General features: G+C 37.4%; 1 protein-coding gene across 3 annotated transcripts in view; it reads left to right on the forward strand.

Annotated features, from left to right (window-relative positions):
• Positions 1 to 26,249, forward strand: part of tll1 (tolloid-like 1) — a 61,750-nt gene that overhangs the window by 20,816 nt on the left and 14,685 nt on the right. For all 3 annotated transcript variants that reach the window (XM_041984244.1, XM_041984245.1, XM_041984243.1), the window contains 15 exons: positions 10,200 to 10,322; positions 10,492 to 10,569; positions 11,764 to 11,937; positions 12,039 to 12,156; positions 14,137 to 14,315; positions 14,976 to 15,081; positions 15,946 to 16,070; positions 18,118 to 18,233; positions 18,485 to 18,587; positions 19,450 to 19,566; positions 19,838 to 19,983; positions 21,654 to 21,849; positions 21,984 to 22,109; positions 23,999 to 24,159; positions 24,696 to 24,876. In XM_041984244.1, coding sequence (XP_041840178.1) covers positions 10,200 to 10,322; positions 10,492 to 10,569; positions 11,764 to 11,937; positions 12,039 to 12,156; positions 14,137 to 14,315; positions 14,976 to 15,081; positions 15,946 to 16,070; positions 18,118 to 18,233; positions 18,485 to 18,587; positions 19,450 to 19,566; positions 19,838 to 19,983; positions 21,654 to 21,849; positions 21,984 to 22,109; positions 23,999 to 24,159; positions 24,696 to 24,876 — 2,049 coding nt within the window. The remainder of the gene's footprint in view (positions 1 to 10,199; positions 10,323 to 10,491; positions 10,570 to 11,763; positions 11,938 to 12,038; positions 12,157 to 14,136; positions 14,316 to 14,975; positions 15,082 to 15,945; positions 16,071 to 18,117; positions 18,234 to 18,484; positions 18,588 to 19,449; positions 19,567 to 19,837; positions 19,984 to 21,653; positions 21,850 to 21,983; positions 22,110 to 23,998; positions 24,160 to 24,695; positions 24,877 to 26,249) is intronic.

Genomic DNA, 26,249 nt, shown 5'->3' on the forward strand with positions numbered 1-26,249 from the left:
TTTTAAGTCTATAAAAATAGACAGGATGTGTGTTTTGTGTGGGCCTGTAATATCAAAGTGTCTACTCTCAGCTTGTCTGTGTTTACTGTTTTTTGTAGTTATCATGGTTTCAGTTGAGTTTTCTACACAAAGACTCAGAAAACACGTGTGTAATCATATTTCATATCACAGATCAGTAGATTATTTCCTTGTCTCTCTGACTGCTTTTGCTCCTTACAAACATGCCAGCAGTGTGGGAGTGGGAACTTTTTTGCACTTAGACCAAAGCACATTTTTGACCAGTGACGATACAAACCCCACCATCTCTTCACATTCCAACATCTTACAAAGTGAAGTAGCTCATCGTTATTCCGTCCGAAGTAGTCACAAAGACAACTGAAAATGGCCATCTTAGTTTAAGTGCTGCCTGAAGTTTCAGTTTGCACCACAATGGACAAGGGAGAGGAGACAGTTTGGTTTAACAGTATTTCTTTTGGGTGAGAGTGAGAATAAAAGATCCAGTTTATTGTTCCAGCGTATTACAATGTGCTGTGTGAGACTTTCAGTTCTGTCCAGGCAGCTGCACATTACATCTAACTTTTATGTCAGAAAGTGAAAATAACACATGGTTACAGAACAGCAATAAACACTCAAGTTTTTATTGTGTATTTATTTCATTGTGTGTGAAAGGTTATGAACATTTTTTCATCCTTAGCCAAATATTGTAGTTGCCTAACTTTAGCCACATATACTAAAATGTGACTATGATTCTCCTTTTAACATGACAGTTGCAGGGGAGATATTTGTGAAATTTTACCATTCTTTTCCCATCAATGTTAATATATAATATACATTATATATATATATATATATATATATATATATATATAATGTTCTATCTACCTGCCCAGTATGTTTCAGATTTAGAGTTTTAGAAAGGCGATATAAATTATTTCCATCTGAATCTTCATGCACAATCTTTTGAGCATTGCTGCTGTATCCTTGCTCTTTCATTGGCCTGGTGCTGCAGTTTCCTGTTTAACAAAATGAGCCGACATCTGCTGCAAATTTAACTTCATACATGTATTAAATATAAAAAGATGTAAAGTAATAGCCAGCCAGGTGGGATGGTATTACCAAGGCTATGTCAAGGTTTTATTTTAAAAAAAAGAAAAAGGTTTGTTTTAACTGATAACTGAAGTGATATAGGATCAAGCAAATATTCAGCGTATCTTCATCAGGCTTGGCAAAGTGTGACAGAACATCACAAACATTAAATAAAGGAAACAAATATGTGACTGCTTGGACAAGACTGCTTCCACACCTGACATCGATACGTGTTGAGGAGATGGTATATTTAGCTAAACTGTGGGGAAAAAACAGTTTGTTTGAAGCACACTGCTCATGCAGGAGAGGCTTTAATGTCTGTTATGAATCCAAGTTAAACACAGCCTTTGTTCAGTGTAAACCGCACACTTTTTCCATTTGTTGGGTCTGAGCGTTTCATGGTGAAAAGATTCTTGGGTGGAGCTTTAACTTAATGGCCCATTCAGCTGGAAAGCATGCTATAATATACAGTTTCTGGGCCTACATTGTTGGAACCATGCCTCATCACTACTGTTTTCAACACTATCTGCAAGTGGTAAACTCTGACTGCAGCACATGATGTTGCTCCCAAAGAGTTAACGTGGGTCAGGCCAACACCACAGTGATTACTTTTTGGAGAAAATCCTCAAATAGAGCCAAAATATCTCATTTTGATAGTACAGTATGCTCAATGCCACCATTATATTGAAGGTGAGAATTTCACACAAGTGGAAGGGCACATGTACATGCACGTTTATGCACTTGCACACGCACATTAGCCCACCTACAATGTGACCTCATATTTGCTTAATGAGGAGCTTACTGAGGCATATGTGTGTATTCCCTGTGAGTATGTGTGTTTGTGTTAGATGCACCCCAGTGAGTACAGCATGAGTGTATAACCATCGATGCATAATTCTATACTGCATTGTACTGTAGTTTATAAAATGTCAAATGGAAGAGATAATGCCACTAGATTAAGATACAACAATGATATAGAAGAGAAAAAAACTGATTTGATGCTATATTGTTCTTGTAAAAATTAACATTCCAATATATTGTGTGTGTCAAGTGTGAGTCATTCAGTTTTTAAAGCTCTCATCAAGTTAACACACATCTCATCAAACTGGGCTGTCAGTTGACCTGTGTGACTCCAAGTTTTTGTTTAGTGCATTTCTTTGGACATGTACCTGGAGTGAGTGTGTGTGTGTGTTTGTTTGTGTGTCTGCTGCAGTGCCCCTGCTGAAGGTTGAACAATAAGGCCCTGGTCAGCATGATGTTGGTCTCATGGGGCATCTTGGGTGTTTTAGATCAATAGCTTTCCGCTGCAACTCCCTGCCTCACTGTCTTCACCCCTCCTCACACCTTGGCTTGACTTTAGGCTATTTATAATATCTCTATGGATAAAAAAAAAACATATCAGTGGGCAGAACTTACTATCACTCCCCCACCTCTCTTTGTTTTGCATATCTGCTTCTTGTTGTTGCTCATTTTTCTTGAAAAACTTTTAGGAAAATTTTTTTTCTGTCACCACTGTTTCACACAAATAGAAACAGAAGAAAGGGGACTCTTGTTTCCAGTAGAAGTACAAGATTATACAGTCTATGTTTATATGAGCACTCTCACAGTGATCACTTGTCCATGAGGTGGCTGCTTCTTTAGGTGTAAAAAACTCTGGCGTGCTTTTGTTTTTAGTTTCTTTTTGTTTTGGTCTCTTTCTTTGTGGCTTGTTATGGCATTATTCTGGGAGAGGACATATTAGAGGCAAGTGTCAGTAGATATTGTGTTGCTCACGTTGCAATTTGGTGTCAGAAATACCGTAATAGCTTAAACAGGCCTATTCAGACCACATCTTAAAATAAATGCTTGTGTAACAATGTTATTTCTGTTATTTAATAGTTCAGTCACACCCACATCACCCTTTTCAGAATCAAATAAACCTCTTTTATGTCAACTTTTATGATTGCTTGAACTTTTAGACAAACAAATGCCCAAATTACTCTGTTTTACATCTTTGAAGTAATAAAAGCACACAAGATATATGCTAATCATAACATCACCAAAGAAATCTGGTTTATTTTAGTCAAACCTACGTCTATGTCGTACCTGCTCATGTAATAACACAGAACCTGTTGGTGATTGTCAGGACATTTATTAGCACAAACCCATTTGAGCAAGTGTCAATAGATTTGGGCTAGCAATGTGTGGGAAAATTCAGTGGAATAATTATATTAACAACAATGTTGAAATTTGTGGCTCTGAGTTATAAAGTTTCAAGTCTTGCAGACTAAATGTTTTGAAAGGTTACTCTGTTAGCTGTAGAAAACAAGCTGCAGGAATGTCTCACTGTGATCTCTGGAAAAGAAATAGATTGCTTTTTCAGTTTCTTTTTTAAAAGAAGAGGCATAACATTTGGAAAGCCAGATGCTACCAGCTTAATTCAATTAGACTAGGTTTGAACAAGAATACCTGGGTTTATGTAAACATGACAAAATCTGCCCCTCAGCAACTCTAAAGTCCACTTTTTGCACATGGTTTATTTAATGTGCTTTAGAGTTAATACATGTTCCCATACAAATTTTTACTGTTCCCAGCTTTTTACATGTTTATGCTGAGCTCATCTTATCCCTTGCTGGCTGTTGACTCAGACTAAATGTTCATATTTATAAGTGGTATCACTTTTGTTTATTCTTATTTAGTTTAGCACCTAATCTTTAACATCTTCACAGTTGTATAACAAGCACATCACACACCGTCATACACAGCACACACTCCCATTATGAATCTGGTGTTATGTGTAAATCAGTGGTCACTGTGGTTTGCGCCTGTCTCCAACAATAGAATGGAGTTGAACACAATGGCCCCCTGACCCCCATTTCCTTTAGTGGCAATTCTGATTAGCTAAATGGCAAGCCTCTCTAGTGCCATTGTTAATGTATTAGTGTCTTAAATCCCTGCGGAGAGCAATAACTTTGCTCAGCTAATCATCTAGTGATGGTTATTGTTTAGTGGTTCATTGTTAGACGCTGAAGATATGCAACGCTGTAGATTCAGAGATGGATTAAAAAAAACAGCTGAGCGAATGAGGACAAGAGTGCTTTGTCTGATTAACGTGTGATAGAAACATGCTCGTTAGAAATGGTAGTTTTGTAATGTGTGAGTCACAAAATGAGGCATTTTTTGTTAAGTTCGATTACCAAATTAAGGAGGAGACGCATCTTTAACCGTAAGTCTAGCTCTTGTAGTATTCCACCAATGACATTTTGCAGCTTGCTCATAGACCTGACATTTAAATTGAGAAATTTGAAACACACGTTTCCCATACACAGCGAAAGCATTGTTTCCTTGTTGGCTTCTGGTCTGAGTGACCAAAACTCTTAATCAGCTGGTACTCACAGAAGTTTCACTTTGAGCACATGTGCAATTCCTGAAAAATGATGACAGACAAACAGATCTTTGGGCTGCTTTCTCAACTTTTGTAGAAATAAAAACAGAAACATTTAATGAGCATGAGTATTCCAACCCTGCACTTGGTATATGATCAAAGGAGGATTGTCAGCATAGGCTCCTTTAAGTGTTCTTGAAAATGATCATACAAGCTTGGCAAACATTTGTTTAGTTCTTGCGTGATTTGTTCAAGCTCAGCCGTTTGATGCACAGACCTTTTTAATATCTCTCAAGAGAAGCTGTACAGTTTTCAGGTACAAATTTGCACTGACTTCTTTTCTGAAACTGCTTTTATGTGTCCTGTGGACTATTTTTGGTTATTATGTTGTACTAAAGGAAACACTCACCCAAGCATGAGAGCCTTAACATTCAAGGATTTCACTCAAGGTTGCTCCAAAATCTAACTTGCTGGGTCAGCTTTAGCACAGAGGTGCTGCTTTTTAAAGCTGAATTGAGGCAGTAAAGGAAATTTATTTGTCTGATCAGGATGCATCTTGGGGAAGCTTGCCAAGCACAAGCAACTAAATAAAGATGCTAAAGGTAGACCCAGACCACACTGGATAGATTATATCTCTATAAACCCCTGACATCCTTTAGGAAGATTACTTTTAAAATGATTATTTTTACTCACACTGACTTCACTTTCTACCCATGATTGTTTCCAGTTTAATTGTAGGTTCAACACAAAGATCACAGGAGTTCTTTTTTCAAGAGTGCAAATAATTGAATTTGCTAATGTATATTACTTCATCTTGTTGCATAACGAGTTGCTGGTTTGTAGAAACATTGATGTTTGATGTTCAGGCAAATTTAGGCAGTATATGCAAAGCAACAAGGCTAAATTTCAGGCATACTCCAAAACACCAACAAGCTAACAGGTTAGCAAGCAGGCGTAGCAAGTCCTGCTTCAGACAAGCAAGATATTTTTTCAAATGCTTTGAAGAAGCATAGATAGAGCTGTCTAACAGTAAGACAAAGATCTAAAAATACTAAATAGCATACATATAAAGTGATATTTCTGTGTAGGACTTTTGCGTCTTCAAAATGGAATCATGTCAAGAACCAAGTCTCTTAGGTTGTCAATAATGCAGAACTGATTTATTCTCTTACTAATTTGTTGTCTGTGGTTACAAAGTGGATAATTAATGAAGTTAGATTAAAGATGCATCTCTAAACACAGAAAACAGCAGGGGCATTGTTCTGCTCTGGTGTGCACCATGTTTGTGTTTAGTCATGTACCCTTATCTGTGTGTGTGTGTGTGTGTGTGTGTGTGTGTGTGTGTGTGTGTGTGTGTGTGTGTGTGTGTGTGTGTGTGTGTGTGTGTGTGTGTGTGCGTGACACTCTCTGTAACTGATCATTTTCCCAGGAGTTTGTTTTGACTGGGCAGATTTGTAAGTTGATTTGATTCACTGTGCTGGAACATCATCCTCCAATCAGCTGTAGTTGTCTCTCAGTGCTTCCACATTTAAGTAATATTAAAATAGAGGTATATTACTATCTTTAATCAAGACTATAGATTTTTTTTCAGTTTCAGAGTATTAGACTTTTTTATATACTTTCAGATATAGTACCACTTTCCCTCAAAATCCTGTCAGGGACACTTAAAAGACCCTTTTTTATGCAGTTATGCTCTGTTGCATCTCAAAACTTTGTTTCTATGCTCATATTCACTGTTAAAAATGTTTTGCTTACCAGTATTAGTACATTTTCCATGCACTCAGGCTTCTTTTGTGTACTTGCAAAACCTCTGCTCTTGGATTTTCAGTTTTCAGTCTCAGATTATTGTGAAATAACCCAGTTGCAAAGATCCTAGTCACTTAGGTGCCAGACATGACACTGACATTAAGTCCTCTTTGTGGGTACACTCATTTTACCTCTCAGTGAAACATAAAAAACTAGAGATCCTGCTCTCAAATAATGTAAATAGACGCTTGTACTTCATCTTAATTTATTCTTAGCAAAAATAATTACTGGGTACTGGTCCTACATTTCTGAACTTGTAGTCTGGTTAAAAAGAGATCTTTTTACATCGAGGTTGACTAAATAACTATGAGCCCTGTTTAAATTTCCATTCTTATACAGAGAAGGGGAAATGTCAGAAGCTTGACCAGCCAGGGTTGTTTAAGAACTCTTAAAGGGGGAAAGAGGGGGCATCAGTGAGAGTGTTACTTTCAAAAACAGTCTTGCACACGGCATGATATCGGACCAAGAATGTGGGGGGCTGGTGGCTCTGTGTGTATGTGTGTCAGAGAGAAGCAGTGATTAATATCAAACAAAAGTTTATCTATGGCGCAATTTGACATCTTATTAGTAAATATGATGATCTTAAGGGGTATTTAATTTCTTTATGCAGACTTCCCGGCTGCAATGACAGTGTTGCTGTGAGTCAGCAAATTAACTACCAAAAGAATCAGTGAGGTTGTAATTTTTTAACTATATGATTTAGGCTATGTCCACACAGCACCGAAGATGTTTTAGATGTGAAAATGGTGGCAAAAAGTAGGAGAAAGGCTTTACCATCCCCATGAAACCACAGTAGTACATACTACAAGGCTGTGGGGAGCACTATGGTGATTAAAGAGGAAGGCAAGGCAAGGGAGATCATTACAGATATTTAGAAATAGTAAAAGGCATCAACACATAATCACAATAAAATAATACAATAAAATAATAAATTACATTAAAATGATTAAAAGCAAGATAAGTTAAAAAGTTTTCCACTTTCAACACTCCAGAGCTAGAACAAGACGTGGTGCCTGCACAGATAATGACAAGTCTGCTTGCTCCTGCTGTTGATGGTACAGTAGCGCATTACTGTGTTGTAAAATCAGTGCATTTTGGTGCTAAAGCTGTACACAAGCCAGGACTGTCTGGAGCAGCATCACAACACAGTTGGTCATGGACACCATTATTGTTGTTGTGTTTGGCGAATGTGACGTCATATCCTCCAGTTGTGCGGTTACGCTGTCCTCACAGGGCCACAGACGTTACAGGTTTCAAACCTATCCACCTTGGTACCTGGTTTCAAACTTGATTGGTTTCATGGAGGCTAATCAATGGTTTCGTGGGGATGAAAGGGTGGATTGTTAAAATCTTTTTGCAGTTTTACTGCAATTCGGCGCCATGGGGATGGCCCCTTAATTTAGCTACTTTCTGGTACTCTTGACACACTTAGTTTGTATGCTTCTCCCCACCAAACAAAAGTACATTACGCTTATCTAATCAGAAGAATCTTTGCACCAGATGTGTTAGTGGGTCAGTTTAGGTCAAAGCTCACATATCCAACCCTGAATGGCTTTTTTTGAGGAATCACCTGATAACACAGATAGAAACACAAATTCACACCTGGAGCACTCACATCCTAATTATCTGGGCTACTAAGTTGCTCCAGTTCAGTAGTTAGATGGTGAAAACCCCACTTAAGATAACAGTAAAAAGTAGATCAGTAAAAAAGACAAGTGCCACTTTTTGACTTATCCCACGTAGAGTCAACCTGCTGGTCAAATTAGTCTCTGTCTTGATATTTAGATGTGTTTTTTTTAACATATTTATATAATCATCATGGTTTACAAATCAATTGGGACATGAAAAGGACATTACATACAACAAATTGAGAAAACAGCCCTTGCATATTAATCAGCATGAACTGGCTAACATAGCTTGCTCCACTCGACTGCACTTCTTTTAAAATAAAAGATGCACCAAAGACATCTTTCCATTAGATCATATCAGCTGATTTCTTGAGTCATACTCATGTTAGAAAAAGTAATAAACACCAGACAGAAATACTTTATAGGGGGGATTTACAAATACATTGCAAAAAATGTGAGACAAGGAAATAAAATGGGAAGGGATCGTTGGCCCACAGCCCCTCCTTGTTTCTTGTTGTAAAAAAAAAAAGTTGTTAAAAAAGTTCAGTGAACTTAAAAAAAAGAAAGACAACTACCTGCAAAGCTTTTAAAAGTAAACTTAACAAAGGGTTTGGGTGCTGTGTGAACCTATGGGGGTAACTCAAAGTAAAATGCAACCAGGTTTAAAGAGTTTTTTTCAATAAACTAAAAAAATCTTTGGTGCCAACTTATTGTAAAGAGTGTAAATTTAAATCAAAATATTATGTTGGACAACCTTGAGAATTTTCCGATTTCCTCACTCATTAAGTTACAAGTTACCTTGATTTTTTTCATATAATTTCAACCTAACAGCATGAAATTTGTCAGCTCAAAGACAGATGTAGACCTGAATATCTATCCTAAATTTACGGTGGTCTGGAAGTGCAAAACAATATTTCATTGAGTGAAACACTTTTACATTGTTCTGATGAACAGTTACATCATAGAAACCATGTTTACATTTACAAACAAAAGTACAACACTGAAACACTTTTACCAAGGGCTTAACAACTTTACATTTCAGATAAAACAACTGTACAAAATGTGATACACTTTTTTAAGTTTAATATTTAAGACCACCCGAACCTCTTAGTTGACTTTACACAAAAAGCTTTGCAGCTGGATACTTCACTTTTTCAAGTTCTCTCTCTCTCTCTCTCTTTTTTTTTTTTTTTTTTTTTTTTTGACAGTGTTGACAGAATTTACTCAGTAACACTACATATGACATATGTACATGACAGGACATGACATATTTTTGAATCACCTTGTTGGATCTCAGCTACACAGCTGTGAAGCTTCATGACTGTATCTAGCATACTGGTGAATTTGTCTCCCTGTCATCAACTGCATGCAGAAAGACAGACACATAAACATCTGCCAGAGTGTTTCAAGCAGCCTTTGTCTCAACACAGGAGGTTTCACCAGGATCCATGCTTACCATATAGTGCAACACATATGAATACTTCTGAGATTTGTGAAATGAATTTCCAGTTTATGGCCAAAACACAAATGTTTGAATCAATCAATGAAAACTGCAGACAGATTTTAGGTGTATCAGATAGCAAAGGCAGCTCTTATTCATGGACTGAATCTTAAAAGTTTGAAGTCAACTAGTCTTTTCTTGGTTCTCAAGAATGTTTCACCCCTCGTCAACAAGGCTTCTTAAGTTCTAACTAGTCGGTGGGGAGTTCACTGACTGAATCTGCTTGTACTATTTTGTTTACTTGACTGGTTGAAGATAAGTTGCAATAGAAGGTAATAGAAAAATACACCATCTCCTCACCTTCCAAGCATTTTTTTTATATTACCTACCCTTTTCCAATCAAAACACTGAACCTCCTACTATAGATAGCTCTGTATAATAAACAGCCTGACACTTCAGGTTACCTGAAACCCAAAAATAAATAAATGGCTAAATACAAGAGTGTTTAAAGTTCTTATGTTTAACCTGAATGTAATGCAAGCAAATCACAATTTCTCCTGCTAAGCTTTTTTCCAGTCAGTTCCTTGACTGAATGCTATGTTTTTATTGTTGCAGTAATAATTATGTTGTTTCAAAGTATCTTGATTAGTCTCCACTGGGAGAAACTGGGAGAGGATATACTGTAGCTACATCAACAACATAAAGGCATACATACCCATATCACTGAACAATAAGCAATAAAAATTAATTAATGAATTAATTAATAATTAAGCTTTTTCCATTACATGGTTTCAAAGAAACATGTAATGACACAGCAGCTAAAAATGCTGTTGATTATTTTTATGATCATCTTTTTTTTCTCTTTTACTTCCAGCTGTATTTTGGGGTGACATTGCTTTAGATGAAGAGGACCTGAACATGTTCCAGATTGATAGAACAATAGATCTGAGACAACATGCACTTATGCATGCACACTCTCGGCAGGGTCACACATCAGGTGGGTGGACTCAACAAATCACTCACACTCTTTAAAAGTCAAGCTGTTTTTTTCTCAGCTGCAGTAAAACAGATTGAATAGGAAGGAAGTAGACAGAAAGCCCCTTGTGAGTACCAGAATTTATCATACATTGTTTGTGTTTTAATGTTTTGGCTCTATTTTATATCAGGTGGTGTGGGGGAACATGAAACTGTGAAGAGAGGATCGTTATACCTGCTGCTGGAAAGAATACGCAGATTTGGCTTTGGTAAGCAATCTAAAATGAACCACTTTTTAAATTTTGTTTAGAAAAAAAAATTGTACATTTTGTCAAAGACAGAAACTGCATGTATCTCCTTCATTACTGTAACTATACTGCATTGCAATGATTTGTGCATTGTGGGAAGATGGAGAACAAAACAGCTTTTCTAACATAATTTAGTTATAATTTATATAACTGAAATTACATGTTGACAGGAGAAAACATTCAGTCTTTAAACTTCTCAAACAGGATTTTTAATTAACTGATTTAAGTAACTCTTTACTTATGCAAGACATCTTTTATCTTTTAAGAATTTTATTATTTATTTGTTCACGTAATAGAAAATGATTATATTGCTTGTGTTTTTTTCAGATTTCTTTTTATAAAGACAAACAATTATTTAAAGGCAAATATATTCTATGTCGAAACGTTTATTGACCTTTAAAGGTGCATTTTTGTTTGTTTGTTTGTTTTAAACATTAAAACTACAACCAAGATTTTGTATATTGTGTGGAGTTTTGCTCCAGTCAATATTCTTTGCATAACATTCTGTGTTCGAAGTTCTGATGTCGTCGCCAGTCTGCCCTCAGTCTAAACATAATATTTATCAAAAGCAGTGTTTAAATATATATATTCAGTTAATTTAACACAATGCAACAAATGACTGTAGCTCTTGACAAGTGACCCTTGGAGAGGAAGATGGAGGTGAGGTGAGCTGGCCAACCAGTCCCATTCGTGAACTATTACTAATATGCTCCCTCACAAACCATCTTAAGCTTGCCTATAAAATCAGGTTTAGAAACAAACATTGCTTTGGAGAACTATTGACAGAAACTTTTACAACCCCTTACAGAAAAGTATAATGCTTTTATCATTTCTTTTTGTTTCATTTTGGGAATGTGTTTTAATAGTGACATACTCCTTTTCTCTTGGTGTTTGCAAAGTTATACCACCCACAACCCCTATTCTACTGAAGCACACTGATACTCACAAACCCTTTTCACCTTTCGTGTCATTCACAAATATGTTATTAACTTGTTTTAATTACATACTTGATTAAAATAAATAAATAAATAAAGTATACTGCACCATCACAGTGATTTCTGTTTGGACTTTATTAATCTACAACTTGAGAACAAAGTATAAAAGGTCGTATGTGATAGGATGTATTATTCATGTATGTTTTTTTTCACCACTCAGACTATAACCCAAAGAATGACAGTAAGGGTGCAACCAGTCCAAAAAGCCCAACTAGGAGAGGTGGGAATGCTGTTAAGACTGTAAAGAGTCGTATTCCTCGAGCAGCCACATCTCGAGCTGAGAGAATATGGCCTGGGGGAGTAATTCCTTATGTCATCGGAGGAAACTTCACTGGTAAGCAGCTCCACAGGACTGCTGCCCCTCACCCTGCAGCAGTGAAATACACACCAACGTGTGATTGTGTAAAAGTAGGATGTACACTGTGTTTGTTTCAGGTAGTCAGAGGGCCATGTTCAAGCAGGCCATGCGTCACTGGGAGAAACAAACATGTGTGACTTTCATTGAAAAGACAGATGAAGAGAGCTACATAGTCTTCACCTACAGACCCTGTGGGTGAGTGCAGCTGATTTCTTTGTATATCTTGAATTGTGTGCTTGATTGTGTGTGTACCTAGAGTTCACTAGTGACCTTGTCACAGTGAGAGACGATATGGTCTCTCAACAATGGCTCCACTTCCTTCCTGTCCTGCTCCTGTTTCCCCATCCCACCAATCACACTGCCTGGTTTAAGTGTTTGTATGTTCGTGCAGTTCTTTTGTTCATACTCTGCAGAAGCGCATTGTTCTGTCGAGTGGCAGCACGGTGGGGTCAGAGTGTGTTTGTACAGTGGTGACACTTAACTTACTGGATGTTCTAAGTTGTGAGGCTTTAGAGTGACTGGGATCAGGACGTTAGGGTTTATCGCTCTGAGACAATGTCATGCAGATGTGTGAAAGGATAAGATATCCAGCTGCGTGTGAGCGTGAGGTGTTAATGTTGCAGTTATAAGTTAGCCTAACAGAATAAACATGCAACAGAGAGTATATACTCTCCAGGTCCAGGTTTTGTTAGCATAAGTATTAAAAGTGAATTAGAATAATAACTCCAATAAGTTGCTGTATTTTTTGCTGCTCCACAAAACCAAACATTGAAGCTTTTCATCAGGACCTTGAAATGCTCCCATTTTCACAAAATTTAGACTTTATGTGTCCTGCATGTGTAATACAATGATAAAGCTTTAATTCAATCATATTTTATAAGATACTAGAGCATTGTTTGTCAATTTAGAAAAGGAAGATTTCACTCCATACTACTTAAACTGAATCACTGTAGTACATGCAGCACAACCAATACAGTACATATATGGCATCAAATGCAAACTTTTTCCAATTGTTTAGAGTCATATCTTTTACAAATAGTGTTGATGTGCTGAAAATATGTTTCAGACCTGGTGGAAAAAAAGCTACAGTAAATCTATGATAATTGGAGTCACCTGATGGTGATGGGGCTGTAACATGGTTAATTCAGCCTGGCTTATAGCTGGTAGCTAGCATTTATTGTTTGGATTAAAACTGCAGAGATGAAAAGGGCAGAAAGACAGTAGTCTAACTTTGTATCATCCAGGATTTTATCCGAACTTTTGAGACACTAAAAACCATTAAACTGTGAAACACTGAACAGTTATTTGAGCACTGGTGAAGTAATTAATGGGTGATGAAGAGTAATTTCACCAAGTTTTTCCTCATGCTTTTTTTTCCTCATTTGCTTTGTCTCTACTCGGTCATGTTCACTTCTATAAAGAGCTATGTGACAAGCAGTTTATATGCAATCACCACCTTCTTAAAGGGAAAAGATCAGCTTGTACTTATACATTTGTATGGACTAATTGTGTGGTAATTTTAAAATAGTTTGACATTTTTCAAAGCTAATATTACAAGCCATTTAGGTATTCAAAGATTTGCATGTTAACTAGTGATGTCATATGTCATGTGCTGTGATAGGTTGGCTGCATTACAGGTTTTTATTTATTTTTATTACTGCAATCTGATGAGTGGATATCCTGCACCTTGAACGTACACTGTTTCTTAAAGTAACAGACTGAATGAGACACAAAGTGAAGAAATGTGTATATAGAATATGTATGTGGGTGTGTGAAAGATGTAGAGCGAGGGAAGGAGAAAGAGAAGTTACTGATGCTGATGTAGCAAATTCTGCAAGAAAAGACTTCATCTCATTCAATGACTCTTGATCCTTTCCATGCAACCAGCTCTCTGGATAACTTTAATCAGATTTGTAAGCCTGGCACCGATGTCTCTGCTAACCAGAAAAGAGAATGAATGTGTGTGTGTGTGTGCGGTGTGATGTGAATTCTCACTGCTTATTCGTGCTGGGTTATGAAACCGCAGCATTATCATAGAGTTGTATGTAAATAAATCCAAGCTCTGTTCCTCTGGTGGATGTTGTACAGGGCAGGAAATCCTGGAAAAACTGTGTGTATGTGTGTATGTGTGTGTGTTAATTGGTTCTTCTATCACCTTCCTACTTTCCTCATTAGGTGCTGTTCCTATGTGGGTCGTCGTGGCAATGGACCCCAGGCCATCTCCATAGGAAAGAACTGTGACAAGTTTGGCATTGTGGTTCATGAACTGGGCCACGTCATAGGCTTCTGGCATGAACACACGCGACCTGACCGTGATGATCATGTGACCATAATCCGGGATAACATTCAGCCAGGTGAGACTCATTACTCAGGAGACACCTGGATACCTCTTAGAATCATTCAGGTTGCTTTCTATCTATAGACAGGTGATCACATTCGCACAGACTGTGTGCACACCTCCAATTTCTCACTCATGTCTGGGTTTGAGTAAGTGTGAATGGGATTTTTAATGACTGTGAAGTCACCTAAACGATTGTCTCTGCTGTATGTCGCTTCTCCTCAACACAGTTCTCTGCACCATGGTGCAGTTTGAATAGTGTTTCATCAAATTGCACTGCAGCATGTCAGAGATGAGCCATGTTTTTTTTAGAAGCAAATTAACCCTTTTAACCCTATTCAGCTTCTGCTACTTTGTCAATGCCCTTCAAATCCCAACTAAAAACTCACCATTTTTGCTCAGCTTTTATCACATAAACATTTTATTTAAACTTTGTTTGTGTTGATTACTTGGTGTGTCTTTTCTTTATCAAAGACACAATTTATTTGCTTCTTTTGTTCTCTTGTTTTATCTTGTTAACCATCTTTGAGTTCTTAAAAAGCACTATGTAAAAAAAAATGCATTACTATTATAATTGTCATTATTATTATCTGTAATGAAGCTAAATCCTAAAATACTGCTGTATCAGTTTAACTAAAAAAAATATGTGTGTGTTCATGCAATATCTGGTATCCAGGCCAGGAGTACAACTTCCTCAAGATGGAGCCAGGGGAGGTGAACTCACTTGGGGAGCCATATGATTTTGACAGCATCATGCACTACGCCAGGAACACCTTCTCACGGTAACCTGAGGCTACATCTTCTCTGCTGAACTTTCAAGGTCATCATGTGCTCAGAGGGATTTTTTTCAAACATAATTCTCTTCATCTGCTCTTCAGTGTTTGGAAACAGTGATGCTGAGTGTTCTATGCTGAAATTGTCATTTATCAGGTGTGGTTGGAACTGATGGCTATATCCATCTCTGACCGTCTTCATTCATTTTAACCTCCATGTTAAAACTCAATATTGCAATCTTCCTTTTTAAAGCAAATATTCTTATGTCAGGTGGATTCAGTTATGTTGAATATTGTTACTGAACTATGTTGTAAACACTCTTACAGTGTAACATGAGCTGTAGTGTTAAACAGAGTGGGTACTACTGCCAAGAGACAATGGGCCCTCACCCAGCAATAGAGAAATAAATCATGAATTATAACATCTTTAGACTTGGCAGATTGTGCATTTAATTTTTAGAGATATAAAATGCCTGACAACAGAATATAAGAAATGCTGAGCAGCTGTCACACTGAAGCAAGATTTGATAATGATGCTGTTGATATACATATATATATATATATATATATATACATTCATGCTTGCGATGCCTTATTGCCATTTATTGAGTCCTCCTCTAGACATAATTTTGGATCTAAACACAAAACAATACAAAACACAAGCTTAAGAAAGCAGGTATGGCATAGATTAAAACACTTTTTAAAATCTGAGCCATACCTGCTTTCTTAAGCTTGTGTTTTTGTACAGTTAGATCCAGTGGTGTTGGAGAAAACCAAATATTGATGAGGTGATTGGTATTTATAAAATGGTTCACTGTTTGAAATTCAGTCTTTTCTTTGAAAATAAGTTTTGTTGCACTTTTCTCCCTTAAGTGGGATGTTCCTCGATACCATCCTTCCATCCAGAGATGAAAACGGGGTCCGGCCTGCTATTGGCCAGCGCACTAGACTCAGCAAGGGAGACATTGCACAGGCAAGGAAGCTGTATAGATGTCCAGGTACTGAGATATTTACTATGGCGCCACTGTGTGTGGGTGTGTGTGTGTGTGGGTGTAAATGTGTGTGTGCTAGGAAACACCAAATGACCTCTGTTTATCTGCTTTCGCGTAATATTGGTCCATCCCTTCATTCTCTGAGGCACAGAGATGAAGTTAAGTCATTTGTTTTTCCATGTGTTGTTCCCTCTAAGTCTTTGAGTCGCACACACACAGACACGCTCCTACGTACAGCTCTTGTGCACACCCATGTTGATCTGGCGTTCCTCTGGTCCCGGGTGAGTTTTTCTGACGTGATCTGGATCTGCTCTCACTGAACTGTGCTGTAATGTCATAAAGGTTTATGACAGCAAATGGTGCTGACTCACAGACACACAATGTTACATCCCAAAGACGCTGAGACAGTATGACACAAACATATTAACCCTTTGATGCATGTGGACCACTACAGTGGACACATATTTAAAAGGATCATTTCTAGTCCATGCATGGGTGTGGATGATGCAAATTAGCCATTTCAGTGGACATTAGTGAGTCATCCGACTCTCTGAAGAAAAAATAGATTAATTATAGAATTTAATATTGTTCATACATTGTATTTACCAAGTTTGCCTCAGTGATAAACAAGACAAGTAAACTATAGTTATATTTTTATAGAATATTTATGTTATACAAATATGACAACATATTAAAATATTTTTTGTAGGAAAGATTAAAATAAACTGAATTAAAAGCCAGATGAGTTAAATAATAATAATATTAATCACTGTACATGTCTATAAAAGTAAAATATTGTAAGTAAACCATGTTTATAATTCATGTATCTGAGGGTTAAGTCACATGTAAGGAACAATACTAAGGCTATATTGAGGGTATATTTATTCTTTTTTGGCTAATATTGTTCTAGCAGAACATTGATGATAATTTTATTTGTTAATTTATCTGCTTGGCTTCTTGAAAATAATATTTTAAAATATCTATATATCCATATAGGTTTTGATTTTCTTAACTAAAACTACCTGAGAAAGATCAAGATTACAGTATTGAGCCCTGTCTAAAAATAGATACAATTTCAACTATATAAGGTCATATTGAAGCAATATCATATTCACTGACAGATGAACAGGACCCCCCAGGGCATTGTGGGGGGAAAACAGCATGCATGATGGGATAGAAGGGGCACGTTTGGCTAACCTCCTTTTGACAGAAAATAACAGCATTAAACTAATTAGAATAATAGGAGCAATATTATTTGATAATTTTCCATGAATACCCATTCAGCTGTTTTAATTTTGCCTGATGTTTTCAGAGTATGAATTAGAAGTCTGATACTTAAGTGTATTACTCTCCTACTTGGACAATCAGAAGTTACTACTCGGAAATGTTTGGTTCTGATAAATGGTGCGGTGGATATACTGGAAAATAAATTTGCATAATTGGTGTTGGTTTGTCTGCCTGTCTTTCTGTCTGTCTGCCTGTCTGATAGCAACATTATGAAAAAAAAGGAATGGGCAGATTTTGATTACATTTACAGGAAATTACAGAGATGGAATAAGAAACAAGTCATTAGATTTTGGAGGTGATCCGGATCACCGCCTGGATCCAGGATTTTTTTTTAAAGGCTTCTCTACTGTGGGGAGAAGCTAGAACTTCTAACTCAAAAATAATCCCCGCAATCGCTGGCAATAAATAAATAAATAAATTATGACTTGGCGGAGGTCTGCGCTCTCTTAGTGCTTCTAGCTACTTTCTGGATTAGTTTAACAGTTTCCATATGGAAACATCAAATAATACGAACATAAACTGTTCTTCAAAAAGAGAGTGTTTGAGGTTGTTGTTTTGATAAAGTAGAAAATGTTTAACCAAAACATTTTGTTTTGGTTAAATGGCTTTGTTTCAAAGTTAAAAATAATAATAGATATGAAATCCATGTGTTCATTACTAATGTGCCAGTTATGAATCATTGTACACAGCTGAAAGGACTGTAGACAAAAGCAGGACCTGCCACAAAATGTAACTCCATCTGTGTGTGTTTTTGTGTGTATTGCAGCGTGTGGAGAGACACTGCAAGAGTCGAATGGCAACTTTTCATCTCCTGGTTATCCCAATGGGTACCCTTCATATACTCACTGTGTCTGGAGAATATCGGTTACACCTGGAGAAAAGGTGCACACACACACACCCACACACAAACACACACACTCATCAGCCCTCTGCAGTGCAGTGAATGTGCATGTATAGGCAATAAAAATAACTGAGACTGCTGACAGAGTTACTGTATATTGACTAAGTCTTAACCCCACAGATACCACCCTCTTCCTCAACTCTGACTTCCCCTTGTGATGAACAAAAACCTGTGATAACTATATTGATTTTAAGTTTTTTGCTTTCTTTTTTTCTTTTTTTGCTTTTTTCAGATTGTTCTCAACTTCACTACTATGGACCTTTATAAAAGCAGTCTGTGCTGGTATGACTACATTGAGGTCCGGGATGGATACTGGAGGAAAGCGCCACTGCTTGGTAAATTTAGCACAACTTGAAGTGGCGTGACTGCAGTAAAAAGAACAGGCTGACCACTGTTTCTGCTCACCCATGCCTTCTGCTTGGTATTAGTCCCCTATTGTACTAATCTTAACTAAAACCTATGTGAAACATCACTTTTTCCCTGTTCTAAGCATGTTTTTAAATGAAAGAATAAGAATGATAATTCTCTCAATACATTAGCTAAACGCCTCCCTGCTAATTTGGATGTACGGAGCTTAAATATGACGGTGAAAAATAAAAATGACCTCCTTTTAAATTACTTTGAATTAGTGGAACAGCGATATATGTATGGCTTTGCTAAGATTTATGGTTGCACTATAAAGTATCTATATGAAGAAAGCACAATAAGCTGCACTGACACAATTCTGGTGCTACAAATGTCAGTGAGAAGATTAAGCTTAAGCCAGCAAATGCAGGTGAAGGCTGATGAGACGCCAAGATGCTCCACAGCTGTTTGTGCTCTGTCGAGGGAGGATTTTATATTTCTTGAAAATTGCTTCAGCTGAAGTATACTCAGCTCCTCTTGTCTCAGTGCTTCAATGATAAACAGTGAAATTATTACACAAAATTTAAGGTTTTCTACATAGAGCACGTTTGTGTTTATTTCAGTGGTGCTGCAAGTGTTGCCAGAAGACTTTGCCAGGGATCTTTTACGAAGATAACATTTTGGCCGTCTGCAGTACAGGAGTAAATTTATTAGACTCATGTGAAATATCAGTCTAAACTCGTAACTTGAAGTAGTATTGCCACATTTATGAAATGATGTTTCCACAACAATCACTGGACAGTTGGATGATGGGATTTATTGTGTTTCTTTTGGTGTGTGTATGTTTTACAGGCAGGTTTTGTGGAGACAAAATTCCTGATGTTTTGATTTCAACCGATAGCAGAATGTGGATCGAGTTCCGCAGCAGCAGCAACTGGGTGGGGAAAGGCTTCGCAGCTGTTTACGAAGGTAGTGCCTTCAATCAGTCCATCAGTCAAACAAATAGACCCTTTCAAGCAAAAATAAATAAATAAATAAACATGAATCCAGAAAATGTTGTCACTGTTTGATAAAAATAAGTCCAGACTCTGACTTTGAAGACCTTGTGACTTTTGTGCAAAGTTTTCATGGGACTTTCGTTATTCATAGTGTAGACAGAATGTGTTTCAGGTGTTTGTGGTCAGTGCATTTGATGCTAATTCATTCTGTCTGGTCTTTCACTTTATCTTATTTTGTGCAGCGATCTGTGGAGGGGAAATCACCAAGGACTCAGGCCAGATTCAATCTCCCAACTATCCTGACGACTACAGACCCTCCAAAGAGTGTGTGTGGAGGATCACTGTGTCTGAGGGTTACAACGTCGGACTCAGCTTCCAGGCCTTCGAGGTGACCTGTTCCTTCTTTCTGTGTGTGTGTGTGTGTGTGCATGCATCTCTCCCCCTCTGTGTGTGTGCCTAGGAATGTCTGGGTCAAATTTCACGCTTGTATAACTGCTTAGAAGTTAATAAAGGTAGTGGTGCGTGTTTATGTGTGTTTGTGGTTTGTGTAAGTGCACAGAGGCACAAAGCAGGCAGTTGAGGATTAATTCCATAGTTATAATGCTGTAAAATGTCAGATTGCTAAATAACCCAGGATGTCACACCTCTTGTATTAGTCAGGAACAGCATGCTTCCATCAGAACATGATGTAAGAAAAAACAGCATGCAACTGGACTTCCTTTGGTCAAATGATACAGGGTTTCTGTGTCTATGATGTTTGTGTCTGTGGAAAACTATAGTGTTGGTGCTATTTTTTTTTCTAACGCCCAAAAATCTCTGTTCATGTGTGGTGATAATTTATCAACTACAGCAACTAATGGCATTATAAATGTGTTTTTAACATCACAAGGTTACCTAAGGTTAGTTCCTTCTATTATTATTATAGCTAGATAAAACATAGACATACACAATAATGATTCAGTAATTTCAGGAATCATTGTGGCATTTGGTTTAGTCTAACTTTTAACAGAAAACTGAAAAGATTATAAACTTGACAAGAAATATATTATGGTTTTAATAAAAAGGCCAGACCTATTGTCAGTAAAATAGAAACATCTATTCATCTATGACGGAGTTTAGGACTCAGTTGGGGAACAACAAATTATGTAACTGTGTGTAAATGATCATACTGTAGGATTGTGATACTGTGTGTCTCGGTTCAATGCTTTGAGGTGTAGAAGTGTAGAAACTATAGCTACTTAAGAATCTGGGGACTAGGGAGCTCAAAACAAACGATACCTTTATGGGCTTCTTTTCACTTTCTTTCTAATTAGAAAATGGGCACACCCAATGTGGCTTTTGGTGTAATAATGAGATCAGTCTTAGCTTCACTCCTCCATTGCTCTGCACACGCTGACACCGTGAAAGAGATATCATGGGAAGGGAAAACACAGTAAAATTTTTAATTACCAATCCAGCTAACTGATTTTCCAAAAGCCACATGGCAGAGTGGACCAGTGCTGTATCTCCAACTGTGTGCAAGTTAAGCCTGATTTGTTTGAATTAATAGAGCAGAAAATGTAAAGGACACAAACATTGGTAAAAGGGTTATAAATCCTGTGTAACATCAAGTTATTTTGATTTATATATCTAAATACCATTTCAAAATACATCATTATTACAACAAAAGCTGAATTAGCCTTAAGAAAAAGTGATTATCTCAAGTCTGGGCAATGATGTGAACTGACACTCTCTGCGCTTACATAGTGTGTTGAAGACCTTTAAGTATTACACAGAGAAACCCAATAATTATCTTAGGACAGCACCTGGTGACCATGGGGAGGGAAAAATGACCCCAAAGCTGATCCAAACACAGGAAGAGTAGCCTGTTGGTTGAGCAGAGTTTCAGAAAGTTACAGAAAAGTTATAGAAATGCAGTAAGCCAGTTAGAGCTCCATGTAACTCTAAACATGTCACTACACTGAGACATTTGATGGGGAGAAGGATGATTTTGAAATTAATCAAAAATTTATGTATCTTAATGTACATTTTTTTGTGCTTACATAAATTATTATGTAGATCGAGAGGCATGACAGCTGTGCCTATGACTACCTTGAAGTCCGGGATGGACCACTTGAAACGAGCCCTCTCATTGGTCGATTCTGTGGCTATGACAAACCTGAGGATGTGCGCTCTACGTCACACACTCTTTGGATGAAGTTTGTGTCAGACGGGACGGTGAACAAGGCCGGCTTTGCTGCTAACTTTTTCAAAGGTGTGTTTGCTGATTCAGATTTGCTGTGTTTGTATGTTAGTGTGTGTGTGTGTGTGAGAGAGAGAGAGAGAGAGAGAAAGAGAGAGATTTTTAGCAAAGCATTTGTTATTTGTTTGGACTCTTGTGTTTTTCAGAGGAAGATGAGTGCGCCAAGCCAGACAATGGTGGATGTGAGCAGAGGTGTGTAAACACTCTCGGCAGCTTCAAGTGTGCCTGTGACCCAGGTTATGAACTGGCCCCTGACAAGAAAAGCTGTGAAGGTAACAGAGTGTGTACTTATGCATGTGTGGATATTTGTGTATGAATGGTATGTGGAATTCAAGCTCGTATGTGCATTGCTGAGTGTGGCAGTTTGTATTTCTGTAGGATGTGAGTCTGTCTCGCCATAAAAACAGATAAACAGATAAAAAAGAGAAACGGCCTTCATCAACAGGAAAAAAACACACAAAGCACAAAGCCACATGCCTTGTTGTTCCACAAAGGTCCTTTAATCCAACGAAATAGATTAACTACATCGAATGACCCACATACTAAAACAAATGAACAAACCACTTCTGAGGAAAAGAAAAAATAGAAACGCTGGTAAAGGGATTTTCTTTGGAAGACTGAAATTATACAAAATATATACAAGTCTACATAGAGCTACTCTTTGAAAGGGCAAGATTGTCATAGAAGCTTACATGTGGTAAAAGGGTTAAAGAAAGTCAAGCACAAAAAAGAAAAGCATGCATCTCTTTACCACCAAAATCCTATAAAAATAGGGTCATAAGAGGCTAAGAGAGAAACAGGTATTTTCTGAGTAATGTGCAATTATGTAAATAATATTTTTAATATGAGGGTATTTACATCTATGTTTGAAGGAGGTTAGCGTATATGGTTTTGATATCTAGAGGGCTCTTTTTTTAGCAGGCTCAAACATCAAATGCATACATTTTTACGTTGTCATGAGTTATTTACAGGAAATGACTGACTGAACCATGAAACCCATGATCATTACCAAAAAATGGTTTTTTTTGCAACATATTCAATTCTTTGCCTTAAAAAAATCCTTGGTGTGCTTTTGCAGCGTGTTAATGAGTGATTGGGAACTGTGCACTGCATGATAATAACGCAAAATGGGCTGTGGGAATGGTTTAACCCCTTGATGCCTGGTGTTGCAAATTTAGACAAACTACTTTTGGTCTTTATTCATTTTATTTCTTTTTGTCCAACTAATTTATTGTACATATTTATTTGCTTTTATTCACTCATATTTATTAATTTGTTAAAATATTATTGCTCTATTGATCCAGATTTCTGCCTGGATCTAGCTTCTAATTCAAAGCTCCCACAATAAATAGCAAAAAATAAATAAAAAATAAATAAATAAAAATAATGGCTTGGTAGAGTGCTTCTAGTTTCCATTTTTTTTATTTTGTTTTTATATAATTGCAAATAAATTCAGGCTTTAAGGGTTTAACAAGACACTTTAAAGTGGTTACTTTGTATGGTTAGTGTGCACCACCTACCATTTGTGTATGTATACTTTACAATTTTACTGCATTTGTCTGTTTCTGAGCAAACTGATTAATCCATTGAAGCTAAGAAGCTACCCACCTGTTTCTTTCTTCTGTCACATCCTCAGTAAACAGTCGTAAATACTAAATTGTGACCCATCAGAATTGGAGGCCATGTATGTCTGTGCCTCACTGCCTCCACACATGTTACAGATAATGTTGTATGCTTCAGATTGTGAGCTAATTAAAGCCTAATGCTTTTTTTTCCCCTCCCATAAGCCTGGTACTGAAACAAGAAATTATGTTCCAGAGCTGGTCTGTTTCTTTTTGATGGTTTTAGGCATAGTCTAATCTGACATCCAGACATTTTAATGCTGATCAGCAAACACCTGATGGTTCCTTCTGTGGGTTTGTTTTTGACCTGCTTCAATTGCATTGAGACCCTTTGACCATGTGGGTTTTTTCACAGTTTCCAAATGCAGCCGCCACACTTGTACTCAATTCCTGACTTATTTGTTTCAGTAATGACAAAACAATGAGGACGTAACCCTTCCTCATTACATTCAGTCTAGGTGTTTTTAGTTTGTTTCATTTGTCAAATATTTCTTGTTTTTGTGTCTGTGTCTGATTTAATTGTATCTGTGTGTTGGCAGCGGCATGTGGTGGACTCCTCTCAAAGTTAAATGGGACAATTAGTACTCCTGGCTGGCCAAAGGAATATCCACCCAACAAGAACTGCGTGTGGCAGGTGGTGGCTCCCAACCAGTACCGCATCTCCATGCAGTTTGAGGCCTTCGAGCTGGAGGGCAATGAGGTGAGTTGCAGATATGATATTCCATTCATGGTCCTGATTGCAGGTTAAAGAGCATAGTAATGCCCACCTTACATCAGCAATCAATGTTTTCACCAATCCAAAATCTTAAACATATTTATAACTTTTAAAGCCAGATCATTAACTTTATTGGTTTTTTCCACTTTAATAGTGTGTCTTCTTTTTGTTGCAGCCTTAATAAATAAATCAATAAACGAGAACATGCATGTCTTACAATTGTGAAGCCTAGAGCATTGTGGTAAAGCAGTAGTGTCTGTTTCAAGAAGCTATGAAATCTCTATGTACGTTGGCATGCCACACATATCTTATTTTCATTATTACTCTGGATATGACCTCATTCTGGTAATCAGAAAATTCTGTTCACATTGCAGTGTCTTATTCAGAGTAAGGTCTTAGTTCGGTTAATGTTAGAATATTGCTGTGCATGTAAATATAGGTCACCTGGTTGCATATCGTTTAACATAGCAGACACCTTCTGGATGAGGGTTGCAAGAGCCTTACAGTATTTGTGTGTTTAGGTTTGTAAATACGATTATGTTGAGGTGCGGAGCGGCCTCTCATCCGACTCAAAGCTGCATGGTAAATACTGCGGTACTGAAGTCCCTGAGGTCATCACCTCTCAATACAACAACATGAGGATCGAGTTCAAGTCAGACAACACTGTCTCCAAGAAAGGCTTCAAAGCTCACTTCTTCTCAGGTGAGATTCACGCATATGTGTGTTTTTGGCAGAGCTGTGTATTTAAGTGGTTTTTAACCAAAATTAGTGTTTAGAAAACCCAAAGTATACAGACAGACATGGGAGCAGTGAAATATGGTGCAGGAGTGGTTTGTGATGCTTGACACCACTGGAATCCACTGAAACTGCCAGACTTGGAAGCTGAGCTCAGCGTCTGTCCTCCTTAAGACATTGTAAATTTTGAAGCTGAGAGGTGTTTAAATGTTTTCAGCTATTAGGCACATTTTTCTAAGACTATCACTCTTAATACAAGATGCATTCATGATAAATAACAGCCCACCCAGTGCTTTTTCTGTCTAGGATGAACCAGTCAATAAATGTGTTTTTATTAGAATAGTTATTAATTATTTAGCAATTTCTTGTCATCTCACCACAAGAATTAGATTTGTGGTTTTCTGTAGTTCAGGCATCTTAGTCATACACTTTTATTGACTTCATCACTGTGACTTTCTGCATTTTTATTTGATATGAAAAATGGACAATAACGATGTTATTAAGAGACATAGTTGAATACATCTCTCAGCGATGCAAGCATTTCTTTACTTAGCAATTGTAAAAATAGAGTTTTTCAATACCAGAAAGGCTTAAGGAGGCATTACCATTCCTTCAAACCACCACCTGGTGATATCTGATCTCATGCCTCCTGTCCACCCCTACTCTATGCTTAGCTGTAGCTGCCTGGGAAGCTAAGTGCATATTCATGTATAAGTGTAGCTGTTTGTGTGTCTTCTTGTCATGCTATTTCCTGAGCCTCCACCTGAACTAAGGCCTCCTACATCCATCCATTGCATTTCCTTCTCACCCCTCAGACAGACTGGTACTGTGTCAGGAGCGTATGTTTGTGTTTGAGTCATGCCAGGACATAAAGCGCGACCGTAACCCAACTCGTGGTCGTGTCAACAACATGCTGGCAGCCTCATCAAAGGTCAGAGGTAACATGACCTCACAATCGGGATGTCCGATTGGCTCTGGTCCACTATCTGATATGAGGGAATGGATTGATCCTGTAGTAGTGATATGGATCACATTTAATGCATTCTCCTCCAGAGAGACACATGCTGTGGCCCATTTTCCTACTTTTACTACTAAACATCAGCCAAGCCTGGTCTACAACTCAAAAATCTTGTTTCACTGGAATCACATCATGATGCTATGATGTTACCATGGCGTCATTTCACACATTTATGTTGTTTAAATTAACGATTCCATCCAAACTTCAACTAAAAACTTATTCCATTTTCTTATTGTGTTGTGTTGTGAGACAAAAATGTCCCACAACACAAAACTCAAATACTAACATACAAATCTAATGTAGTGAACTCACTGACTAGTTA

The sequence above is a fragment of the Melanotaenia boesemani genome, chromosome 4 (assembly GCF_017639745.1).
Source record: "Melanotaenia boesemani isolate fMelBoe1 chromosome 4, fMelBoe1.pri, whole genome shotgun sequence".
Lineage (NCBI taxonomy): Eukaryota > Metazoa > Chordata > Actinopteri > Atheriniformes > Melanotaeniidae > Melanotaenia > Melanotaenia boesemani.